Source organism: Castor canadensis, chromosome 2, assembly GCF_047511655.1.
Source record: "Castor canadensis chromosome 2, mCasCan1.hap1v2, whole genome shotgun sequence".
Classification (NCBI taxonomy): domain Eukaryota; kingdom Metazoa; phylum Chordata; class Mammalia; order Rodentia; family Castoridae; genus Castor; species Castor canadensis.
In genome coordinates this window covers 67,428,239-67,451,957 of record NC_133387.1, presented here as the reverse complement: position 1 = coordinate 67,451,957, position 23,719 = coordinate 67,428,239, and the positions used below count along the sequence as shown (strand labels likewise).

General features: G+C 39.2%; 1 protein-coding gene across 1 annotated transcript; it reads left to right on the top strand.

Moving 5' to 3' along the window:
* The first annotated feature begins 5,031 nt into the window (after nucleotides 1-5,031).
* Sypl1 (synaptophysin like 1) lies at nucleotides 5,032-23,087 on the top strand. Its single transcript, XM_020166656.2, has 6 exons — nucleotides 5,032-5,155; nucleotides 5,382-5,453; nucleotides 15,566-15,684; nucleotides 17,761-17,968; nucleotides 19,436-19,624; nucleotides 21,668-23,087. Exons 1-6 carry the CDS (start codon nucleotides 5,105-5,107, stop codon nucleotides 21,800-21,802), a joined length of 774 nt encoding a protein of 257 aa, XP_020022245.2. The 5' UTR covers nucleotides 5,032-5,104; the 3' UTR covers nucleotides 21,803-23,087.
* Nucleotides 23,088-23,719: the final 632 nt, after the last annotated feature.

The window sequence follows — 23,719 nt, the reverse complement described above, 5'->3', positions numbered from 1 at the left end:
CATTAGTAAACAACTTATAAAGTCTGAAAACTTCTATAGTTTAGTCAATAGTTTTATACCAATATTTAAGTTTTTGCTTTGACAACTTTATGGTGGTTACAGAAGATGTTAACATCAGGGAAAACTGGGTAAAGCACATAAGAAATGTACTTCGCAACTTCTCTGAAGGTCAAAAATTATTCAAAAATTGGAAGTTCATTTTTAAAAAGACCTCAGTTTGATTATTTTGGTACTAATTTACTGGGCCTATTGAATCAATCTATCATATAACTAAATAAATACAGTTATTTTTAATTTTCTAAAATTTTTATTGAAGTCTTTACAAGAAAAAAAACCTATTTGTGTGCATAAGCAAAACTCAGGTTTTGAACTTGTTGGTGTTAAATATTATCTTTTCAGAAAAAAAAAGAAAAATATTAGATAGGAAAGAGTTACAAAGTCTCATGCTGCCAATAAAGTGCCTGAAATTTTGTGTTCTCATTGAGAAAAACAAAATAATATTATAGTTAGCCAACGATGTGATATACCTAAATATAGCTTCCTTCCTAGCCTTTTGAACATCCTAACCCCCAAGTGTCACACACAGTCTGGCAAATGTTTTGTAAACAACAAAGACAAAGTGACACAATGACAAATTACATAGGTAATAGAGATCAATCCTATACTTCAGACAGTCAGGATGGCTTTTGCTGCAATATCAGTATTATCTCCAGAATGGTCTGATAAACTTCACCTGGACATGTTGTGCCTGTAGTTCCTCAGACTTGAGGAAATGACCAAGGTTGTAGTCAAGGTGACACAGTCATCTGAATGTTCTTCCCAGATTTCGAACAGTTGTGCTTTCAATGAAATGCTATTACTTAAACACTCTAGTGGCACTGGCGATGTGGCTCAAGTGGTAGAGTGCCTGTTTTGCAAGCACAGAGTCCTGAGTTCAAACCCCAGTCCCTCAAAAAAAATTTACTAAACACTCTTGTTATGGGAGGATTTTTAAAAACACCTTACAATTATCTTGCTGCCTAATCAGATGTCACTCTCTCTTCCAGCCACTGCCAACTCCTTCTCAGGAAGGCAGGAGCACCCCTGATCCAGCTGAGTGGCAACAGCAGGGCGGGATGTACATCACTGAAGGTTCACACTCTTTAGTGTGGCTCTACTCAGTCCGATCTTGAGACAGAGTCCTGACAAATGACCTGGCGTGTTGACTCTAAGTGGTCTCTATGTTTAAAAACTAGTGGCACAGGGCCAATGAAGTGAACTTCTTAAAGTTCAAGGAGTGTTCTCTAGTACTAAGAATTTCCTTAGGAGAAACAACAATTAGGCCTTCCACTGAGGGGTTTGAACAAGAAGAGAGAGAGAGCAGATAAGAAGCAGAAGAAAGTTCTCCAGGGCGCTTTTTCCTCTTCTCAGGATTCTCAGGGGATCTGCCACACTGTCTGTCACTCTGTGACTTGCCAGAACTGGGAGATTCCTAGGGAGCATGCGAGGATACCCAAGAAGCCAGGAAATGAACCCCGCTGGATCCATGAGCACAAGCCCACAGTAGAGTACTGGAGGATGAGATGTCATATTGAGAGAACCAAGGTGCTGTGGTTTACAACCAGCCTGTTCCTCTGAAGCTGAGTCATCTCATCAGTCTCCAGCTAACCATCCGAGCCAGAAGAAGCTGAGCCCAGCCTATATTGCTAAACAGCCAAATCATAAACTAGGAAGTTTTAGGGTGGCTTGATATACAATAATATGCAACTAATTCACTGACTATAGGCAGATGTCAGCACTCAGGAACATTTGATTGCAAGTTACTTGGCAAACAGTAGCTGCCCTATAGACACTGACTTCATTTCCCTCTAATTTAAAGTTGGATCTCTTGCTAGATGGTGTTGACTTACATGTAGAAATGCATGCATATTATTGGTGTTTAAACTCACATGGTGCCCCACACCAGAGAAAAAACAGGTATCCGTTAGGTCCAAGGCCAAATTGCAAAATAGGAATTTGCCTTTAACATGGAAGCCAAGGCTGTGGACAGATCTGAAGTCATGGGGTTCCCTCCTCCTCCCATCTTCCTTTGTTTGCTGTATGATCTCTGGAAGGAAGGGGGATTCACCTTTGCCCAGCAGCAGGTGGGAAGCAGTAGGCTACCTCTGGATACTTCCTGGTTGGAGCTCCTTGCTCTCTCTCTCAAGAGAGAGAGAGCACGTTGTGCCTGAGAAGAAATACTGGTAGCGAAAGGTATTCCCTTATTTTCTGCAACAAAAGGAAGGCATTCAAGCCCTTCACCTCCCTGAGTTCAGGGAATTATAGCCCCTAAAACTGGAATGTGGCTCTCTGAACTTCTACATGCTGGAGACTCAAAATAGTGAATTTTGAAGATGCAATCTCCAAAATATACATATTTCATTAATACTCTTATATTGATCATTAACTACATTGGAAATATTTTGGTTACATTAGGATGAGTTATTTCAATCAATTTCAGCTTGAGGTTTGAACCCAAGGCCTTGTGCATGCTAGACAAACACTCAATTATTGAGCTACATCCCCAGTACTATCTGGTTTTTTTAAATGTGAATATTAGAAACATTTAAATTACACTTGTTTCTCACAAGTTATTGACTTGGGTGGGGTGAAGCAGAAGACAAGCAACAGAAAGTACAGCTCACAAGTTGAGTAAGTTGAACTATAATTTCTGAGACTTTCAATCAGTGAGAAAAGAAGGCAGAAGAAAAGAGAGAAAGGAAAGAAAAGAGAAATGCCAAACTAACTTACAGTGTGTTTCAGATTTTTTTGGGGGGGTGGGGGTGGGACTGAGATTTGAACTCAGGGCTTTACGCTTGCTAAGCAGGTACTCTACTGCTTGAACCACTAATCCCCTTTGCTCTGTTTTTCTTTTTTTTAGAGATGGGGGTCTCATAAACTATTTGCCCAGGCTGGACTCAAACTACAAACCTTCCTATGTTCATATGTTCCAAGTAGCTAGGATTACAGGTATGAGCTACTAGTGCTCAGATATTTCAGACTTCTTTTTAAGGAGACAGGGTCTTGGTGTGTTGCCCAGGCTGGCTTGGAACTCTCAGGCTTAAGAGATCTTCTTGCCTCAGCCTCCTGAGTAGATGGGATTATAGGGACATGGCAGTACAACCAGCTTGTATTAGTTTCAAGGTATACATCTTTCTAAACTGTTAGTGTCGATCTCACTCTGAATTAACGTTCAGAGTATTTGAATATTTGAATATTTTTAAATGTAAAGCTCAGGCCAATAATCCTATTATCCACTACTCCATCCCCAGATGCCTTCTTGCCAGGCCTCAACAGAATGGGTGGAGTTTAGAAAAATGGGTTAAAGTGAATGAAAGGAGCTAGGCACTGGTGGTGGTTTGTGTTTGTAATCCTAGCTACTTAGGAGGCTGAGATGTGGGGATTGCAGATGGAGATCAGCTTGGGCAAATAGTTTGTGAGATGCTACACCCTCCCCCTCCAACTCCAAAAATAACCAGAGCAAAATGGACTGGAGTTGTGGCTCAAGCAGTAGAAAGCCTGCTTTGCAAGCAGGAAGCCCTGAGTTCAAACTGTAACTCCAGTCCCACCAAAATAAAAAAATAACTTTGAAAGAGAATTACTGAGTAGAAGGTATAGAAATAAAAGGGAGAAAGAGAGAACTGAAGATGTGGAGTTCGATTGTAGTGGTCTTATCTGTACCGGACAGCAGTGCATGGTCACATTCTACTTAGCCCCAAGGGGCGTCTAGGAATCTGCAATCAGCCATTAGGTACCATTTGAGCACAAGGCATTGTTTTGGGAACTGAGGAATTTCAACCAGAATTTTTTTAAAAATTGCCTGTGTCTACCAGAAAATTGAAATTTGCTCTTTGCACTCCCCCACACCAAACATGGAGGGAAACAGAGGAGTTTGGGAGTGGCCCTGAATTGGATCCCAAGACTGATGCGGGAGGGGGGGTAATAGATATTAGTAGCAAGACGTTCACGAACAATGGTGACGCAGATAGTCAGTTCAATGGAATCCTCTTGCGCTTTTCTTCCTTTCTTACTAAGTGTTACACAGGGTTAACTAACCTATCACACAGACTCAGTCACAGCTCTCCAAGAACTTTGCAGGCATTGAGGAAGCCAGACGGGAGGTCATCGGAAAGCCCATCCCCTGGCCTCAATGCCAATTCACAAATAACAGGAGCAGGATTTTGAGGAAAGGAAATAACGTTTATTCGTCAAAGAGGGGACACCTCTCAAAGTTCTGTAGTTCCACACTGAGAGAAAATTTCCTCTTTTTAAAGGAGAGTTGAGGGTCCGGGCTTGACCATGTGAGGAAGGCACATCCCTGAGTGGCTGCTGGCCGTGGATCTCCAGGTGTCACCTCATCTCCGAAGCTGTAGGTCTCAGTTGGCAGGTTGACTTTCTGGTGGTCAGAGAGAAGAAGACCGCCTTTAATTGAAGAGTCAAGACTTTTTAACCTTGGGCTCTCCAGCATGTAGACAAAGAGGGGGAAAGTGTCAGATGACTAACAAGCAGAGTTAATTTGTCAGTCCGCATGCTGGCCACACAAGTTTTTCCTTTTGTAGTCCGGGTTACTGAGATGACTAGCTTGGGCTTCCATTCTGGGTGCCAGGAGGCGAACCTTGACAGAGGAATTCGCTTTCTGAAGGACGATGCCAAGTCAGGATCTCGCCGGACACAGGGAGGAAGTAGTGGGTAGGTGGGCCACCAAGGGTCAGTCCATCACGACTTCTAATAATAGCTTGTTTGCTTTCTCCTTCATTCCTGGCTCCATTAACTTTGAAAACAAACGTAATTTGCCTAGGAATGGTTGGTGAGCCATAGTCCCAGGTGCCCTACAAACAACTGAACATCAGGTGGCAGTTGCCCAAGAGCAGCAGAAGAGCGCATAACACGTTGAAGCGCGTGTGCAGCCTGACCGCCACTGGCCCAGGCTGCGCAGGCGCGGGCGGCTTCCCCAACCCCCCCGCCCCCACTCACGCCCTACGCTACCCCCAAGCCGGATGCGAGGCGCCGGCCTGGGGACTGCCCGTGCGCAGAGAGACGGGCGCCGTGGGTTGGGCTTCGAGGAAGGGGGCGCGGCGCACGCAGCATGGCGTCCAACCTGTACTTGGTTCGCCAGCGGATCAGCGGGGTTGGCCAGGTGCGGCTGGGGGCGGAGTCTCCCATTTCCAGCCCTAGTCCGGCCCTCGCCTCCCGGGCCGCGCTTTCCGACTCCTCCCAAGCCCTCAGCCCGGGCTCAACCGCCGCCTCCCCGCCCCGCCTCCGAGCCCGCCCGCCCGCCCTTCTTCGCCGCTGGGCTACTCGGGTAGCGCTGGTCCCCCTCCTCCTCCGCCCCGCGTCCTGACTCTCTTCCCTCCTTCCCTCAGAGGATGTCCGCCTTCCAGATCAACCTCAACCCGCTCAAGGAGCCTCTCGGCTTCATCAAGGTCCTCGAGTGGGTGAGTGCAGCCCGCGCAGGCGAGGCCACTCCGCTCGCGTCCGCCGGCGCGGTTCCCCGGCGGGGCGGAGGTGGGGGCCCGGGACGGAGAGGGTGGCGGCGACGCCGGGACGGAGGCCGCGGCCGGGCCCGCGCGGGGCCGAGGCGCGAGCCGGGGCGGCTGGGGCGCGCGGGGCCCGGCGCCCGCCCTTGCCCTCGCCTCCGGTGCGCCCGTGGAAGGAGGGGTGCGCATTTGTCTCGGGCGCTTCCCGCAAAGGAAGAGGAGACTTCCTGCCGCGGTCCAACCGAAGCCCGCGGACGCGGCCCGCACCCCGCGGTGGGCCGCACCAGACCCGACCCGGCCAGCGTTCGGTTCTTTTAACGCTGAGTTAAGAAGAGTTAGGCGTGGTCCGGGATGCGGGGAAGGCCTCCGCACCCAGCACGCAAGTAGAGTGGACGGCGGTTGGGTAGGGGTTCTGGAAAGCCGGCTTCTAGCCGGGTCCTGGGAACAGTCCATCATTAACGTAGTAAAGGAGGCTTCCCAAGTCAGTCACCTGGAGGAGTCGGTGAAGGTTCCCTTCAGACACCTTCCCTGTCACTCACTAGGTGTCACCGGCGGCGCGTTGGACTTGCATCAGCAAAGTTCGCATCCCGCGCGCCTTCCCCCTTCCTTCTGGCGATGAAGTGGTGAATAAAAACTTCAGTTTCCTGCAAGGGTGTTTTTAAGAGTAACAGAACTCCAAAGTCTCTGAGGCGTACATTATCTGATTTTCCAGTGTTCTGAAAACTGAAATAGTGCTGATTTCACACCAGTGGCTACTTTAAGACATGAGAATTTCTGTACAAACCTGGGTGCAGGTGTAAATGGAAAGCAAGGTATTTGAGTTTATAAAGATAAAAATTGCAAGAGGGAAATCACACACAACTAGGCTAGTCAAATGTAAAGGTTAAGAAAAAGTCATTCCTAGTAGGTTTAGTCTCATTAAAGATTGTAGTTAAACTTACTAATAATCTGTATTTTCACTTAAATGAACAGGCAGTTTATTTGTGCTTATATTATTTGACAATTAAAAAAACTATAGACTTTTCCTTAGTATTTTAAAGCTCTAGTGATAAGTTCACTAGTTTTCTGATGTGTTTAGAAAAAATAGCCTTTTATTTAGGTATTTATGTGTTGACGATACTGGGGTTAAACTCAGGGCCTTGTACTCTACCCCTTGAGCCACGCCCCCAGCCCCGAAAATATCTTTCTTAAAATTCTTAAGGAAAAAATACTGCTTTCATTTTGAAGAACTTCTTGTTACATGGGAGATAATTTTGTGATACTATATACCAACATTGTGCTAAACACTAGCAAACAAACAGGAATGAAGTGATCTTTTCCTTATGATCTTTTAAGGGATGAAGGATATGAAAATGATAAATTCTGTAATAAAGGTGTACGCAGAGGGTAGTAGATGAAAGGACGTAGCGACTGAGCTAGGGAGGACTTTATAGATGAAGGGTGAGTACTTGTTTATGTGAAGAGTGGGTGGGGAGTGGCTTTGCAGGCAGAGAATCTTGTATTCAGTGGGGTGAAAAGTTGAAGCAGCATAGCTCTGTGGAGTACTTGGCAGAAACCAGTACATACCTGGCGAGAGTATGATTTGAGATGATTGTGACAGGTAGCTTTCAAAGACCTTGCCCTATCAGGAGTTCATCTTAAAAACTTGGGCTTGTATTTGCTGGGTATAGAATATAGGGGATGATTATTGGAGTTTCTAGTTAAGCCCAGAATCTGAATAATTAGATCTGCCTTTTAGTGATTTTCATTTTGTCAGCAGTATAAAGAAAAGATTGGAAAGGTTAGAATTGGAAAAGATCTGTTGCTTTAGAAATTATGAGGGCCTAAAATTAGTTGTAGTAGGGATAGAGACGTTTGGAAATTAAAATATATTTGGAGGGTGAAAAAAGAGGTGTCTTAAGATGACTGCCATATTTCTGAATTGGGTTCATAGTGGCCTTATAATCCAGGGTAGGTCATTAAGAGGAGGAGTAATTTTTTTGGAAGGTCAATGAGGATGTATTAAGTTTATGATCTCTTTAGATCATGTAAGTTGCAGTATCCTGTAGGCAGTTGCATCTGTGGGCCTAGAGCTTAAAACACAAGTAGATTCAGCAGCTATTTGCCAGCCAAGGAAGAAGGAATGATTAGGAAGATGGAGAGAAATAAATCTGGGTATTACTATTAGAATCTCAAGAAAAGAGTGCGCAATAATGTTAGGTGCAATGGAGAGGTTAAATAAAGATTAAAGTGTCTTATTTGGTATTGGTAGTCGAGAGGCTGTTGGCAAACCCCAGAACCACCAAAAATAAATAAATGACTGTTAGTGGCTTTAGCAATAGCAGTTTGAGTAAGCTCAGAAGCCAGATTGTAGTAGGTTAAATGGATGTCTGGCAAGATAATGAAGAAAGTGAGAGTAGATCGCTGCTTGACTGTGAATATAGAGATTTGGTAGCATTACCAAAAAAGTGACTTATTCAGCTTTACAACTTAGCTGCTTAAATGCTTTCTGTAGAGACAGGTATGCAGCAAAAGTCTTTATTTGAATTTCCCATTTCATTACATAGAATATTAATATTTAAGCTTTAGGGTTTAATAAAAATAAGTTTTACTGCTTCACTAAAGACATTCTTAAGTGGAACTAGCTTTTATTTTGGGGGAGTGTGGTATATTTTGAAACAGGATCTCACTAGGTAACTCTCCTGTCCTTTTTTTTTTTTTTTTTAAATGCAAGCCTGTGGCAAACAGTTTGGTACTATTGCTGATTCTTACTAAAGCCCAGCAGTTTCACCCATCAATTGCATTTGCTTAACTAGTAAGAATGTCAACATAATGAAAAATACAAATAATGTTTTAGTGTTGTTGTGAAAATATTTTTGACCTTTCTGAACTCTTGAAAGAGTCTTGAGAACTGAGGGGCCTGCAGACTGAGACTTGCTGTTTTTTTTAAAAGGTAAACATTGTTAGGGACCAGAAAAAGAACAGAAAAAAAGCCTCAACTGAATTTATGACTTACCTAGAGCTTAGTTCTTAAAGGGATAGAAAGAAAGATAGCCACCTAACAACCAAAGCCTGAACCACTCTACCTGCTGGCTTAAGGTCTGGATTTTTGATAAGTCGAATATCCTCATATGTTGGTAGCGTGGGGGGTATGGTGAACTCTAGAGGACTTAGAATGCTAACTAGAAATGACAATAAAATCACTAGACAGGAATAGAAAGGGTGAAAAATCAAGTTTAATCTGCATAAAATGTCCTGAAACACATAGTAAAAACTAATTTTTACTTAAAAGCTTAAATTGTATGTGTCAACAAAATGCTATTAGTTTTCCATGATACGATAGGCTTCTTTCAAGACAGCCAGATAGATCAACAGTCAAGATACTGATTGCTCTGAAGAACATGAAAATAACTTTAAAGGTCCAATAATGATTTTAAGATATATCTATATCTATATATAGATAGATATTTAGCTTATTGTATAGTGGTAGTGAACTGAAATACCACCATTAAGTACTGAATGACCATTTGATTTAGTGAAAACGGGATACAATTGGTTTTACATAGAAACACTCATACATAATATACTTTTAGATCAATTTTTAAAGATTTCAGTTGTATCATGTTCATAAACTAAATGTTAGAAAGAAGTTTAAGTAGATGACTTAAACTTAATGATGAAACCAAATATCAGTGAGGAGCCTTCAAATAGAAATGTGTGAATGACACCATAAATTAGATGAATTTCATTGTTCCCCAGTAGAACCCTCAAAATGAGCAGGATCTGGGAATAGGAGTTAGGACTGTGACTCTGGCTGTAGGGTAGATAGCTAATTGAAAAATAGTGGTCCCCAAGGTTTTTCATCATGAACTTCTCTATCAGTATAAAAGTTTTTGCACAGAGCCTCTGTATGCATCTGTAACTTGAATACATATAATTTGAGAGTACATTTTAAGGTATTTTGTAGAACAGATTTCATTCATATTTTAAAATCCTGATTTCAATACTATTTTGATAATTTCTGGATTTTTTCCCCAACTTCTCATAATCTAAGTAGAATCTTTTTGCATTGTAATATGGCTTCCATTTTCTTTCTTTTGTACATGTATGTGTGTATTATCAATCTATTTTCTTTGAAGACCTTCTTAAACTTCTAGTCCATTTTGTAAATGTTAGTTTGGTTACAACTAGATAACTTATTCTGTAAACCTAGTTAGCCAGGGACACTCACATTATAATACATAAGCACCAAAAGTAAAAGAGTAGGTATTGATATCTGTCCTTCCATGTATGGCATTTCCCTTAACCTTCAGCACACCCAGTATACTGTACTGAGTGTGACCTTCTGACATCCAAGCCCAGCCTGGGTTTCAGTAGTATGTTAATTGTAGCAAAGCTTTAAATCTATTTTTAAGTCAAAAACTATATAAATAGAAGTTTAAATATTTTCTTACTGTATACAAGTGAATAGAATATTCTCTTCTAGATTAGCGTTCTAGAGATCCATGCTATAATATTAACCCTGAGGTTACAGCTCTCTGAATAAGTAGAGGATTATCATGGTCATGTGTTGTGGGTCTGGTGGGCAAAGAGACTAGTGAGACTGTTTCTCTGGGGATTTGGGGCTGTCTTGATGAATATGGAACTGTTTCAACCTGAGAAGAAGCTTGCTGTCACCCTGCCCCTGCATTTTTTTCTAGTTACTCTGCAGATAGAATTCCATGTCAGCAGTTTCAGTCATTCTTCCGAGAAACGGGAAAATGAATTTCAGAAGTGACAAGGAAAAAAATAAATCGGCATACCAGTATTCCTCATTTTAGACTAGGGTACAGATTGAACTAGTTGCTCATAGAACCATCCTCATAAAGTAAATGAATGAAGCAACCTGTTTGGAAGAAAAGCAGTACTGTAAGTCAGTGATTACTGGCAAGTAGCATGCATCCTGAGGGTTGCTAAGACAATACAGAGGGGAACAATCTGGAAAGCACATGCGCTGTCTTAAGTGACATCAGTAACCTCAGTTCCATCTGTTTTATGAGAATGTGGCTCTGATGTTTCAGTGTCTTCAGTTCTCCCACGCATGTTCAGGAGAAGCAGAAAAATCCAAATTTTTTTGTGTGGCATCCAGATATTAAAATATTCACAAAAAATTAATATTTTAAAAATAAATACTTGGAACAGTATGTTTATGCTAATATATCTGCAGGCCAGGGTGGGCTGCCAGTATACAACTTACAGTCAACTAAAATGAAAGTAAACCTCAGTTATTAGAAATTAATATTTTTCCTGAATTAAGTAGGTATTTATTTAGTCAGTATTTGCTGTGTGCCAAGCATCAGACATTCTGCTAGGTAGACACTGAAAATATCAAACAAGAAGGGGTAAAGTGACATGACAGTCCACCTGTGGGCATAGAGGCAATTGTATTAAAAACAACTCTGCAGGCCATTCTTTTTTTTTTTTTTTTTTTGGTGGTACCAGGGTTTGAACTCCAGGCCTTGCACTTGCTGGGCAGGTGCTCTATTACTTGAGCCGCACCCTCAGCCCTTATGTATTGATTTTTGTGTTAATTAGCAAACTAGGTTTTTGGGGTTTTTTTTCATTTTGCTTTTTATGCAGCAAGATGCGCAAGAAAAATGCCTGTAATAGAATTAATATAGAGTTAATATCTTTGGCACCCAGGAGAAAAAGAAGAATGAGTTCCACCATAAGGAATTTGGTAGAGCCTTAACGATGAGCTAATTAGAGAATGAGAGCATTCCTAGAAGAAACATACAACTAAGACTCACACAGTACCTGGCAGGGAATATAATGCAGATGAATCTAGAAAGATATAGTTGAGGCTAGATCAGCCATGCCATTACTCTAATTTTAAAAAGTTTTTTATTTTGGTGGGACTAGATTCCCACCAAAGGGTGATATATTTTTTTCTTACTAAATCTTCAAAATCCAGTGTGAATTTTACACTTAGAGCATGTGACAGTTGAGACTAGGGACATTCAAAGTGTACAGTTGCCATAAGTAGCTGATGGCTACTTTATTGGACAACCTTAGCGCCTATACTATAAAAGATGAGTGGTGATTGGAATGAGATTAGAAATGAGAGGAAGAGTTGTTGGATTAATCTCCATGAAAAATGGTGAGAGCTTGAACAAAAATAATTGCAGAAGTGACGTAGACAAACAGCTTTTTAAAAATGCTTTCAGGCCAAGCATGATAGCATATGCCAACACTCAGAAGGCAAAGGCAGGAGGAGTTTGAGTTATAGGCTAGTCTGGGCTACAAATCAAGGCCCTGTGTAAAACAAAAAAGTTTCATTCTGTGTAGTGTTAGTTTTTTCTTTACTCGGCATTAGGTTCTGCAACTCATCTGTATTGACCTGGGTCCCTATAGTTCTCTATCTTTTTTGCTATATTGTAAGAATATACTTCTGTGTTTTATAACTTTTCCTGTTGCCTTTTTCTTCTCCATTTTTTGATACTATAAACAATATCACTATGAAAATTCATATCCATGTCTTAGTACATATGAGCAAGGGTTTCTTATAGGTTTATAGACTAGTAGGTCCTTTGTGACATGTTTATTACAAATATTTCTTCACCCAGTTTGTAGCTTGTTTTACATATAAAAGCTGTCTTTTCATTTTAAAATTTTCTTCCTGTAGTTGAAATTAACCATCTCTTATGGTTAGTGCTTTTTTAAAAAAAAATCTTAAGTTATTCCCTTTTACATGGTCACAGATCTCCTTTTTAAAAAACTTTAAAAGAACATGGTGGGGCAAGCTTTTAATCCCAGCTACTCAGGAAGCAGAGATTTGGAGGATTGCAATTTGAGTTCAGCCTAAGCAAAATGTTAACAAGTCCCCATCTTAACCAGCAAGCTGGATGTGAACGTACATTCCTGCAATCCCAGCTATGTGGGAGGCATAGGAGGAGGATCCAGAGTCCCAGGCCACAGGCAAAAATGTGAGACTTCATCCAAAAAAATAACTAAAAGTAAAAAAAGACTGGGCTGTGGCTCAAATGGTAGTGTGCCTGCCTAGCAAGTACAAAGCCCTGAATTTCAAACCCCAGTACTGCCAAAAAAAAAAGACTTTTACATTTAAGTCCGCAGCTCATTTATTAATTAACCATTAATTGACCAGCCCTTGCATTAGTTATCTATTACTGTATAACAAATTTCTCCAGATTGGCTTATTAGCTCACAGTTTCTGTGGAGTAGGAATCTGGGAATGGCATAGCTGTGTGGTTTGGGCTCAGGGTTGGTTTCTTTTGGGGTATTAGTCAGGCTCATGACCAGAACTGCAGTCATCTTCAGGCAGCCAGCTCATTCACAGGATTGTTGGCTAGCCTCACAGGTTTCACTTCTAAGCCCAGTCTTATTGTTGCTGGCAGTCCTTGGTTCCATGCCACAAAAATCTCTAAAGTTGCCTGAGTATCTTCCCAACGTGGCAGCTGGCTTCCCCAAATAACAAGAAAGTTCAAGAGAGTTAGAAAGGAAGGCAGAAGTTACAGTCTTTTTATAACCTAATCTTAGAAAACATCCATTTCTTCTATATTCTATTCTAGAAGCAAGTGACTATGTCCAGTATATACTTAAAGAAGTTAAATTTCACTTCTTGATGGAAATTATATCAAAGGGTTTGTGGATATACCTTTAAAATCACTGCACTCCTTTCCCTGGTGACCTACAATACCAACTCTGTTAGGTAAAAATTTTCAACACACGTTAGTCTATTTCTGGCCTCTCTGTTTTCTTCTATTGGTTCAATTTATCTCATTTCTTTTTTTTTTTTTCTAGCCCTAAATATGGGTTTATGCCCAAGACTTATTCCTAGCTTCTTGTTTTCACTTTGCATAGTTGTGGATATTTATGATTAGAGAATATTTATCCTTCTTGTCATTGCCAATTTAACAGATAATCCCAGACTATATGCTGGACGTTACCACAGACTCTTCATATCTGTAACCAGACTCTCTTTCCTTCCTTTTTTTCCTTTTTTGGCAGGATGTGTTTGAACCCAGGGTTTCATGCTTGCACAGCAGGCACTCTACTTGAGCCATACTTCCAGACCCATGTCTCTCCTTAGCAAAAAGAAAAAAGAAAAAAAAATTTCTTGATAGCTATTACATATTGATGTTGGCCTACAAAAGTCTGGAATAAGTTCTATCATAGGAAGCTTTAATACCAAATGTGTTAGATTTCCATTGATGTAATAAAATAACTGGGATAATCAGCCTAAAAAAAGGAAAGGTTTACTTAGACACAGTTTCAGAGATTTCAGTCCATGGTCTGTTGGCCCAGTCCTTTTTGGGCCCATGGTAGGCAGTGCATGGTGGAGCATCACTGTTTTTACTTCATGGCAGCTAGCATGGCTGGGGGAAAGAGGTTCCTAATGTCTCCTTCAAAAGAATGTTCCCAATGACCTAACTTCCTTTCACTAGGCCCACCCTCCTAAAGGTTCTATGACTTCCCAATAGCACCATAGGCTGGCAACCAAGCCTTTACTGCATGGGCCTCTGGGAACAGTATAGTATCCAAACTATAGCATTGAGTGTTCAACAGAATAGGCTTTGATACCAAATCTGCATTGAATTTTATCTACCCCTTGCTGTATATGTGTGACTTTGAGCAAAACAGGAAGAATGACAGTGATAATTATGATGGAGGTGGAATAGAGCATCATACATAGGGAAAATAAGTACTGTGGGGTGGGGGGTGTTGTTACTTAAAGAAGTATGGTGAGGGAAAGCCCTCTCTGATATGATCATATTGGAACAGGGAGCTGTGGAAGTGAGGGCATAAACAATGTATTCCAGATAAAGGGAATAGCCAATGCGAAGGCCCTGAAGGAGGAATTAATAGCAAGGAGACAATTTGGGGACTGGGAGCATAGTTCAAATGGTAAAGCATTTGCCTAGCAAGCTCAAGGTCCTGGATTCAATCCCCTGGGAGAAAAAAAAAGAGAGAGCTAGAAAGAACCATTTGTATAGAACAGTTAGGTCGAAGAAAAAGTAGCAACATGAGGTCAGAGCTATTAAGGGACTAAAGGATCTCAGAGGATTTTATATGAAGTTTGATTTTATTTAGAGAAAGAGTTCAGTAGTTACTGGAGAGCACTGAGCAGAGGATAAAGTTTTCTGCTTTATTACTTTTAAAAGAACACCTGGGCTGTTGTGTTGATAATAGGCTTGAAGTTGGCAAGTACAAAAGCAGGAAGATCATTTAGAAGGCTGTTCATGTAAAATCCCGCCAAGAAGTCAAGGCAGTTACAATTAGTCGGTAAGAAGTAGTCATATTCCAAATAGATTTTGAAAATAAGAGCTATCAACATTTACTGAAGAATTGAGTTCTTCCATAGCACATTCGTGTTTTGTCTTGGAGAAAACTTAAAAGACAAATGGAAAAGAAACTAAATCTTGTATCTTCTGTTTTGTATAGAGATAACTACTATTAAAATCTTAGCGCATAACCTCTCTAGATTTTATTATTTTGCATAGAAGTAGATACATGTACAGTGCATTGTTCAAACAGACTTTATAATGTAATGAACATTTTTCTATATCATTAAATAATACCCAACATTTTAATTTCTGTGTTCCATTGTATAAATGAATTGTAGTTTATCTGACTCCCTATTATTGTTTAGGATGCTTCTGTTGGTTTTTGTATTATAGCATTTGAATAGACATCATTATTACATCTTTTAAGTACATGCATGATCAGGAAAACAAATTCCGACCTACTTTTTTAAACCTGGGTAATACCCAGAAAGTGAAGCTACACAAGGTCATAAAGTAGAATCTTCCTCTACACAAGCTTCTTGCTCCTAACACCTATTAGAATTGATAGCCTAAGTTCAAATAAAAATGAACTCTCATCTCCTCCTTTTGATTTTGATATTAATAAATGAGCTCTCCAAATTTCATACTAGTATTTTGTAGATACATTGAAGTATGAGCAGACGTGATATGGGCTGATAAAAAGTTAGTGAGCAAGCTTTTAGCAATCAATGTGCTTACTATTTTAATGATCCTTGTTTTGGGTAATGCTTCTCTTTTTTCTTTTTCTTTTTGTTTTACTTTGTATAGATTGCTTCCATCTTTGCTTTTGCCACCTGTGGAGGTTTTAAGGGCAAAACAGAAATTCAAGTGAGTTGTGAACATTCCAATAAAACTAATATTACAGCTGCTTTTGGTTATCCATTCAGGTGAGTTTTTTTTTTAATCATTTAATAACTTCTTATTTTCATATTGAGCCAGTAAAATTTCCAAAAATTAAGTGAGTTTGGTGGTGCAGGCCAGTAATCCCAGCATTCTGAAGACTGAGGGAGGCTGAAGCAGGAGGTTCAAGAATTCCAGGTCACACTGGGCATGGAGGGTCATGGTTTGGGACCAGCCCAGGCAAAAAGTTTACGAGATCCCATCCCAGCCAATAAAAAGTTAGGCATGGTGGTATATACCTGTCATCCCACCTGCTCAGGAAGCATAAATAGGAAGATCTTGGTCCTGGCCGGTTTAGGCATAAACAGAAGCTCTTTTTCAGAAAATAACTAAAGTGGGCTAGAGGTGTGGCTCAAGTGATAGAGTGCCTGCTTTGCAAACACAAAGCCAAAGAGATGAGTTCAAAAGCCCATACCACCCAAAAAAAAAAAAAGGGAAAGATTTCCAGCAATTTATTGATGGTAGGTGGTAGAAAATTTCACATTTGCATGCTTGCTTGTGACTATTGCTGCATAGACTATGGTATACAGACCAATGATTGTCTGTAAACTTTTCCTAGTCTGTGATGAAATAAATACAGAAAGGGAAGGTATATTAGCTATTTTTCTCATCCCTGTGACCAAATACCTGACAGAAACAACTTAAGAGAGTAAAGATTTATTTTGGCTCATGGTTCCAGAGGGTTCAGTCTGTGGTTACTTGTGTACAAAATTATGGCAGGGGAAGGTGTAGTGAAGAAGTCCTTCACCTCATGGCAGACAGGAAGGCAAGAGCAAGGAAGAAACCAGGGATTATTATAATTTCCAAATGCATGCCTCCAGTGACCTAATTCCTGTTGCGAGGCCCCCACCTCCTAAAGTTTCTAGAACCTCTCAAAATAGAACCACCAACTGGGGACCAAGCATTCAACACTTGATCCTGTGGGGGACATTTCATAGTCAAACTGTAACAGAGTAAGCAGTTGGCATTGCCTTGACATTTTTATTCTGCCATCCCATAGTAGATTGTTAATGAAAAATAAATTGGAGACTGCTCTGTCTCCTAGTGTAAGAAGCCACAAGTTAGGAAGATCAAGATTTCTCATGTTCCTGCCATTACTGAGCATTAGGTCTTTTTGTTTTGGTTTTGGTGAGACTGGGTTTGAACCCAGGGCTTCCCACTTAGAATGCTGGTGCTCTACTGCTTGAGCCACACCTCCAGCCCAGTATTAGGTCTTAATCTAGGGTTAAGACATGTATTTCTATGAAGTAAAAGATTCCTGTTGTCCTAGCATAAAACCGTACTTACTCTGAAATGAAAATGAACATTTAGTTGGTGGTGTCTTCTGTGTAACTTCAGTATTCATTGAAAAGTTGATTATGTGTCTTACATTTAATCAGGGTGTAAATCTTCTTTCACTTAACCAACTTTGCTTATCTGACCTCTTTGAGACTCAATTTTCTGTCCAATAAACTGGAACTACTAACCTTTTAAGGGTATTTTGATGATTAAATAAAATTTTAGAGACATGTCAGATATCAAGTGCTTACTGATCACCAAAGCCTTTCCTTTCCAATCTCCTGTCCCTTCTGTAACAGTTCCTATACAAGGAACTGTAACTAGCATCTTTAGTAGTGTTTTTGCAGTTTGGATGGGAAAAATTAAAGGTACTGTGAATTTTCAGTTAGCAGCTAATTAATCTAGGGTTAAAATATGAATCATATTGTAATTGGCTCTCCTAGAAACTCTGCTTCCTAGAGTTGGAATATGTCTCAGATTGTGAAATATTGTTATAATCCCTTCTAATCTGGTCATTCTTTATTTCAGGAAGGTAATGTCTTAAGTGAGAGAGTGTTTAATTCAGTCCATATTCAATCTATCATAAACCAGATCTAATTTGTGTACATGTATTATGAAAATTTTAGTTTAAATATTTGAATTTTCTTTTTTAAAAAAGGAAAACTTTTTTTGATGTATTAGGGGAATGATTTTTGAAATGTCATTTCAACATTCTTTTTAAATAGTTCTTTCTCTGCTAGGAGAGTCCAAAAATTCATACATTTATTTGACCCTTGTTCTTACAGGTTGAATCAGGCATCATTTCAATCACCTCCAAATGTAAATGTGTGTGATGTAAATTGGAACAGTCATGTCCTCATAGGAGATTACTCTTCGTCTGCACAATTCTATGTTACATTTGCAGTCTTTGTATTCTTGTACTGCATCGCTGCCCTTCTGCTTTATGTTGGTTACACCAACCTATACCGGGATAGCCGGAAACTCCCCATGATTGTAAGTAATCATTTCTTTTTGTACAAAAGTAATTTGTGTACATGTGAGCTGACTGTAAATTATATTTTAAGTTAAATATGTTTTCTTACTAGAAATCAAAAGAAATTTTTTTTCTGTGGAACAGGGCTTCACGCTTGCAAAGCAGGCACTCTGCAGCTCGAGCCACACGTTCAGTCCATTTTGCTCTGATTATTTTGGACGTGGGGGTCTTGCAAATTATTTGCTCAGACTGGCCTTGAACCCTGATCCTCTTGATCTCAGCCTCAAGCTTAAGTGTGCATATCAGAGATCAGCAGATTATGCCCCACAAGTCAAATCTGTCTGGTTTTTTTCAGTAAAGTTATTTTTGGAACACTGCTATCCCTGATCCTCTACACATTGTCTATGGCTGCTTTCATGCTTAACTCCTTAGTTTAATGTCTGACCCATATATTTCTTATATTCAATATTAGTGGCATCCATGAGCTAATTTTGGATCTTTGAAATGCCAAGAAAGGTTTTGGATTTGAAGTCCTGATACCTTTCTTAGGGCTTCAGAGTCTGCTGGGCTAGAAATGAAATAATCTCTGAGATTTAAGAATAAACTCTGCTCTTGATTATCTATCCCAAATCCAGAAACAAGCCATGGTTTAAATTAGATCACCACTGTGAAAGAATAACTTCAAATTCAGCTGCCGACTTGAAGGGAGAGCAGAGATATTTTTGTGAAATTGGCCATTTGTGTCTAGGAGAAAATGATGGGGTCTCCTAGTAATTTGTGAACTTGTCTTAAAGGGAGGGCTATTTTAAAATGAAGGAATTACTAGATAACAAATTTTGTTTACTTACTTATTTTTCATTTTTGCTGCCTGGATCATAAGAATGCAAATGGTAAGTAAGGAATAAAATAGTTTTTTAAAAATCATACAGATTTATTCTGTTTACTATACCTGAAGAAACATAAGAAAATCATAGAAGTTTTCATAAAATATTTCTTGGTTAAGAACCTTTCAAAAAGGTATACATTAACTATTTTAACTTACAATGTTTATTCAACAGGAATTACAAGTTAGGAACTTGTAGTTAGAAAGTCTAGTTTTAGACTTTTTAAGCTTTATCTTAAAAAGGGATTAGAATGATTATACAGATAATTGGATTTTGTTGAAACACTTCATAATTAATGGATAATTCTTACTATTTTGTCATTACCCCAACATTATCCCAATTATTTTACTAAATAATCCAGCAATGAGGCCTTTCTTATATTTTGTCTAGTAAACATTAAAAATACTACACTTAAAACAGCATTCAGACTTATTTTATAGCAGTATATGCCAGTGTTTACCAAGTGTAACCTTTTAAATAAAGTATGTCACAAAGGACATTTCTTAGTACCATAGGGTTGAATGTAATCTTGGTTTCTTCATCACTGATTTGAAATTTAATCTTTTTAATTTGATTGCTCATTAATGCCTACTTTTGCTATAGGACTTTGTTGTTACTCTTGTGGCCACTTTTTTGTGGTTGGTGAGTGCTTCAGCCTGGGCTAAAGCTCTTACAGATATTAAAGTAGCCACCGGACCCAGTATTATTCAGGAACTTGTGCCTTGTAATAAGCTACATCTGAAGTGTTTCTTCGGCTCTGTGACTAGTATGGGATCCCTAAATGTATCTGTGGTATGTATGCATTATTTCTATAATTGTGTATTTTAATTGTAAAAACGTTATTAGTAATTCAAGAAGACAATATCTTTCAGTAAGTATCTGTATGAATATAATGTTTTTATTTGAACTAGCCATCAGGATCCTAGTTACATTATGATACTGAAGAAAAGTTTGTTAAGAAAATTATTACCTGTGAACAGGTTTGAACAAGATCGGGATTGAGTCTTACATTTCATTAAAATCCACAAGGCAGGACTTCTACATGAAAGGCAGTAATAGCTATTGCTAACTGTGTTGAAATATGTGCTCGCCGTTGTCCTATCATATATTAAGTTATCCAGCTGTCCTAAAAGAAACATGGAAGGTGGTTTTACTATGTTCATCGTACAACTGGGGGAGAGTGTCCGCTCATTCTCCAAGGGGACACAACTGGTAAAGAACAAGACTTGAGTCAGATCTTTCTAAGTCAGACTTAGCCAGGATATGTGAAAAGAGTACTTTTATGGTTTCTTAAATAATCAATAAAATTTAGTCTATGGAAAGTATTAAGTGTTATTTTGTCTATTTTACCAAAATGCAAATGTGTGTTATTAAATATGTTACTAGTGTGCTGAGTACCCTGTGTTTAGAAAGGTCTCATGTCTTTTTAAGAAACTATTTTTCCAGGAGGTGAATTTGCCCAAAGTTTTGTTTTATAACTTTATGATTCAGAAGCTAGCACAGTGGCTCAAGGGGTAGAGCATCTGCCTAGCAGTGTGAAGTCCTGAATTCAAACCCCGGTACCAGGAAAAAAAATAGTACTTGGTGTTTATATTGATGGTGCTTTGAGCTCAGCAATTTCAGAAATGTTTTGTATACAAATACACAAAAAGCAAAGATCTCATTTTATTTGCCCTTTAGTAACATGATAGCACTGCTATCTCAAGCTTCTAACCCCACTCTTCATAAGTCACTGTTACCTTTCCTTTTGGCAGTACTAGGATTTGAACTCAGGGCCTTGTATTTGCTAAGCAGGTGCTCTACTACTTGAGCTATGCCTAGCTTTTTTTTTGTTTTGTTTTGGTGGGAGTGGGGTTTGAACTCAGGGCCTAGAGCCTTAGAGTTGCAAGGCAGGTGATCTGCCACTTGAGCTACACCTCTAGTCCATTTTGCCGTGTTTACTTTGGAGATGGGGTTCCACAAACTATTTGCCTGGGCTTGCATTGAACTGTGATCCTCCTGATCTCACCTTCCTAAGTAACTAGGACTACAGGCCTGAACCACAGGCACCAGGCCCCAGCCCTTTTTGCTGTAGGTAGTTTTCTAATAAGGAATCATGTTTATGCCCACCCAGGCTTGGACCGTGATCAATGAGGAATATACCACCATGCCTGGCTTTTTATTGGTTGATACAGGATCTTGTTAACTTTTTGCACAGGCTGGCCTTGAACTTTGATCCTCCTCCTGCTTCCAGAGTAGCAAGGATTATAGGCATGAGGTTTGGACCTGGCCATAAGTCATTCAACTATATTTATGAATAATTCTGTTAGAATAAGGTAGGCTCAGTTTATTCATCTCTGAGATGTCATCTAGTTACATTAATATCTGGGAAGATTAATTTCTTGTGGATGGATGAATGCAGAATGTAAAGTTCTTCTGGCTGCTGCTGTTGTATTGGAGTAGAAGAGATGGCGGTGGGGAAATAGGGGCTGCTCATAGAAAGTGAAAGCCCTAAGAGAAGGAAACCCAGATTCTTGTTCCTCTGAAGTACCAAAGTCTAAATAAAATGTAATCAGAGGAGGGCTTCAGTTTTCCCCAATTTGATCCCATGTTTTGGGTAATGAGCATGCAAAAATAAACATTTTTAGTTGTAATTTTTTTACATGTTAAAGGTGTAGAGGTTTAGCTTTATTGGAGTGGGGGGGATATTTCATTATATATCCAGATTTTGCATTGTCTTTTTTTATTTCACTTTATATGTAGTATTAAACATTATTACCTGAAAATGTAATGTATTTAAAGGAGAACTAAAAAAATTGTTAAATTTTCATTTGTACATATTTTTCTCTTTCATAGATCTTTGGCTTTCTGAATATGATACTTTGGGGAGGAAATGCTTGGTTTGTGTACAAGGAGACCAGCTTACACAGTCCATCAAATACTTCAGCTTCCCATGGCCAAGGTGGCGTGCCGCCTCCTGCCGGGGTGTAGCTGAAGGAAGAAGCACTGTATGAGTACATGTCTATACCACAACTCATTGCCAGCATCTTGAGAGGCATTGTTTGTTTCTAATAAAAGCAATGGCTTTTTCAATGAATTGGTGGGTTTAAAATTTTGCTGCTTTTTTACATAAAACTTGTGCCTTTTGTAGAAATTTAAGATGTAAATGTATTCTTACATGTAAATTTGAAAATTCAGGGGCCTATTGTGAGATGATACACATCTTTAAATGAACAGTAATTTCTTCACTAAGTTGTTTGCTTTCCAAAGTGTTTACACCTTAAGCCTTAAAATTTATCTTCATACAGAAAAGTTATATTGTCATCGTTATAGGAAGATGTTTGAAATAAACACTACTGTAAGTTTGTATATGTACAGATCATATACTTAAGACCTGTCTTTAAGAAAACCTTAATTACATAAATCGTATTTAGAAAAAAACATTTAGTTCAAATTTTATATCTGAACCTTGTTCATGTTATAAAAAATTTTTAACTGCAAAGACCAGGTATATGTTTTATTTCTTTTTTTTTTTTTTAATGACCTATTGTACTTAACAGGTGAACTAAAATTGTGATAGGAGCAAAAACTTGATAATTTCTAACAAGTGTGTAGTTAATTTAGCATTTCTGTTACATGAGGTAATAAGCTTTCATTATGCTGGTGGTTTCATAGGCTTACTATAAGTAGAAGGAATATGGTTCAGCTAGGTGTTTTTATATGTATGGACATTCTCTTAGTGATACTTGTTTTCAGTCCTTTGTTGCTCATGCCATGTAAGTGCAGATTGAAATCTAGTCTTAGAATAAAATTATCCTTTTGGCAGACCCTGTTTAGAGGGTTAAGAAAAATTAAGATTGCTTTTTACTTTTGAAACATTTAACATTTACAGTCAAATGAAGTTGCTACTCTGAGTTTAGCATTGATATTGTGAAAATAAATGCAATTTGGATTTGTTTCTTAATATTCATTCTTATTTCACAAATGGATGATTAAGGAATTATGCATCATAAAGGAACCTAAGTGAGCTGTATTATGGGTGTACTGCCTTTGCACACACATTTGGGTATAGTCTGAATACAGTGCTTATTCATATTTTGCTTCCTAATCTTTTTGTTGTACAGGGATCCAGACTTCCTGTTCTTACAAGATGATTGTTTGTATGTGAAGCACATCTTGCTGTTGCCTTGTTTTTGTTGCTTTTATTCATGGCAAAAATTGTCAGTATGAGAATGTATATGTTTTATGCAACAAACAATAAAGAAGTTGAAAGAAAGAGCGCACTGATTATTATATTACAAAGAAATCATCTTAAAGGCGTGAGCAATGCAAAAGGGAATGAAATTTGGAAGCAGGAACTAGCCCAGTTCTGGTGGCTCATGCCTGTAATCCTAGCTACTCGGGAGGCATCAATCAGGAGCATCACAGTTCAAAGCCAGCCCAGGCAAATAGTGAGACAAGACCCTATCTCAAAAAAAACACTTCATAAAAGGCTGGCCGAATGGCTCAAGGTGAAGGCCATCAGTTCAAACCCCAGTACTGCAAAAAAAAAAGCAGGAAATAGAATTAGTGTTTTTAAGTGTTTGACAAGGAAAAGAATGGACAGAATGCTTTGAACACTGGTTCTATCCCAATTTTCTTTCTCATTTTAGTATTTTGTAAAATGAAAAGGATTTCATTGTAGTATTTCCATACATGCATACTTTGATTATTTCTGCCCTCCCACCTGCTGGTTTCCCTCCCAAATAGTCCAGGCACCTTTTATGTTCATGTTCTTTTTTTCCCCTTTAGCTCTAGTTTGCACATACGAAAGAAAACATGCAGTATTTGTCTTTCTCAGTCTGGCTTACCTTGCTCAACATCATGATCTCCAGTTCTACCCATTGTCCTGAAAAAGACATAATTTCA

What these genes read in the sequence shown, in the direction of transcription:
- Sypl1 (XM_020166656.2), top strand. Translation starts at nt 5,105, where the DNA reads ATGGCGTCCAACCTGTACTTGGTTCGCCAGCGGATCAGCGGGGTTGGC. An exon ending in TCATCAAGGTCCTCGAGTGG is followed by an intron (nt 5,454 to 15,565) that starts GTGAGTGCAGCC and finishes TACTTTGTATAG; the next exon opens with ATTGCTTCCATCTTTGCTTT. An exon ending in GCTTTTGGTTATCCATTCAG is followed by an intron (nt 15,685 to 17,760) that starts GTGAGTTTTTTT and finishes TTGTTCTTACAG; the next exon opens with GTTGAATCAGGCATCATTTC.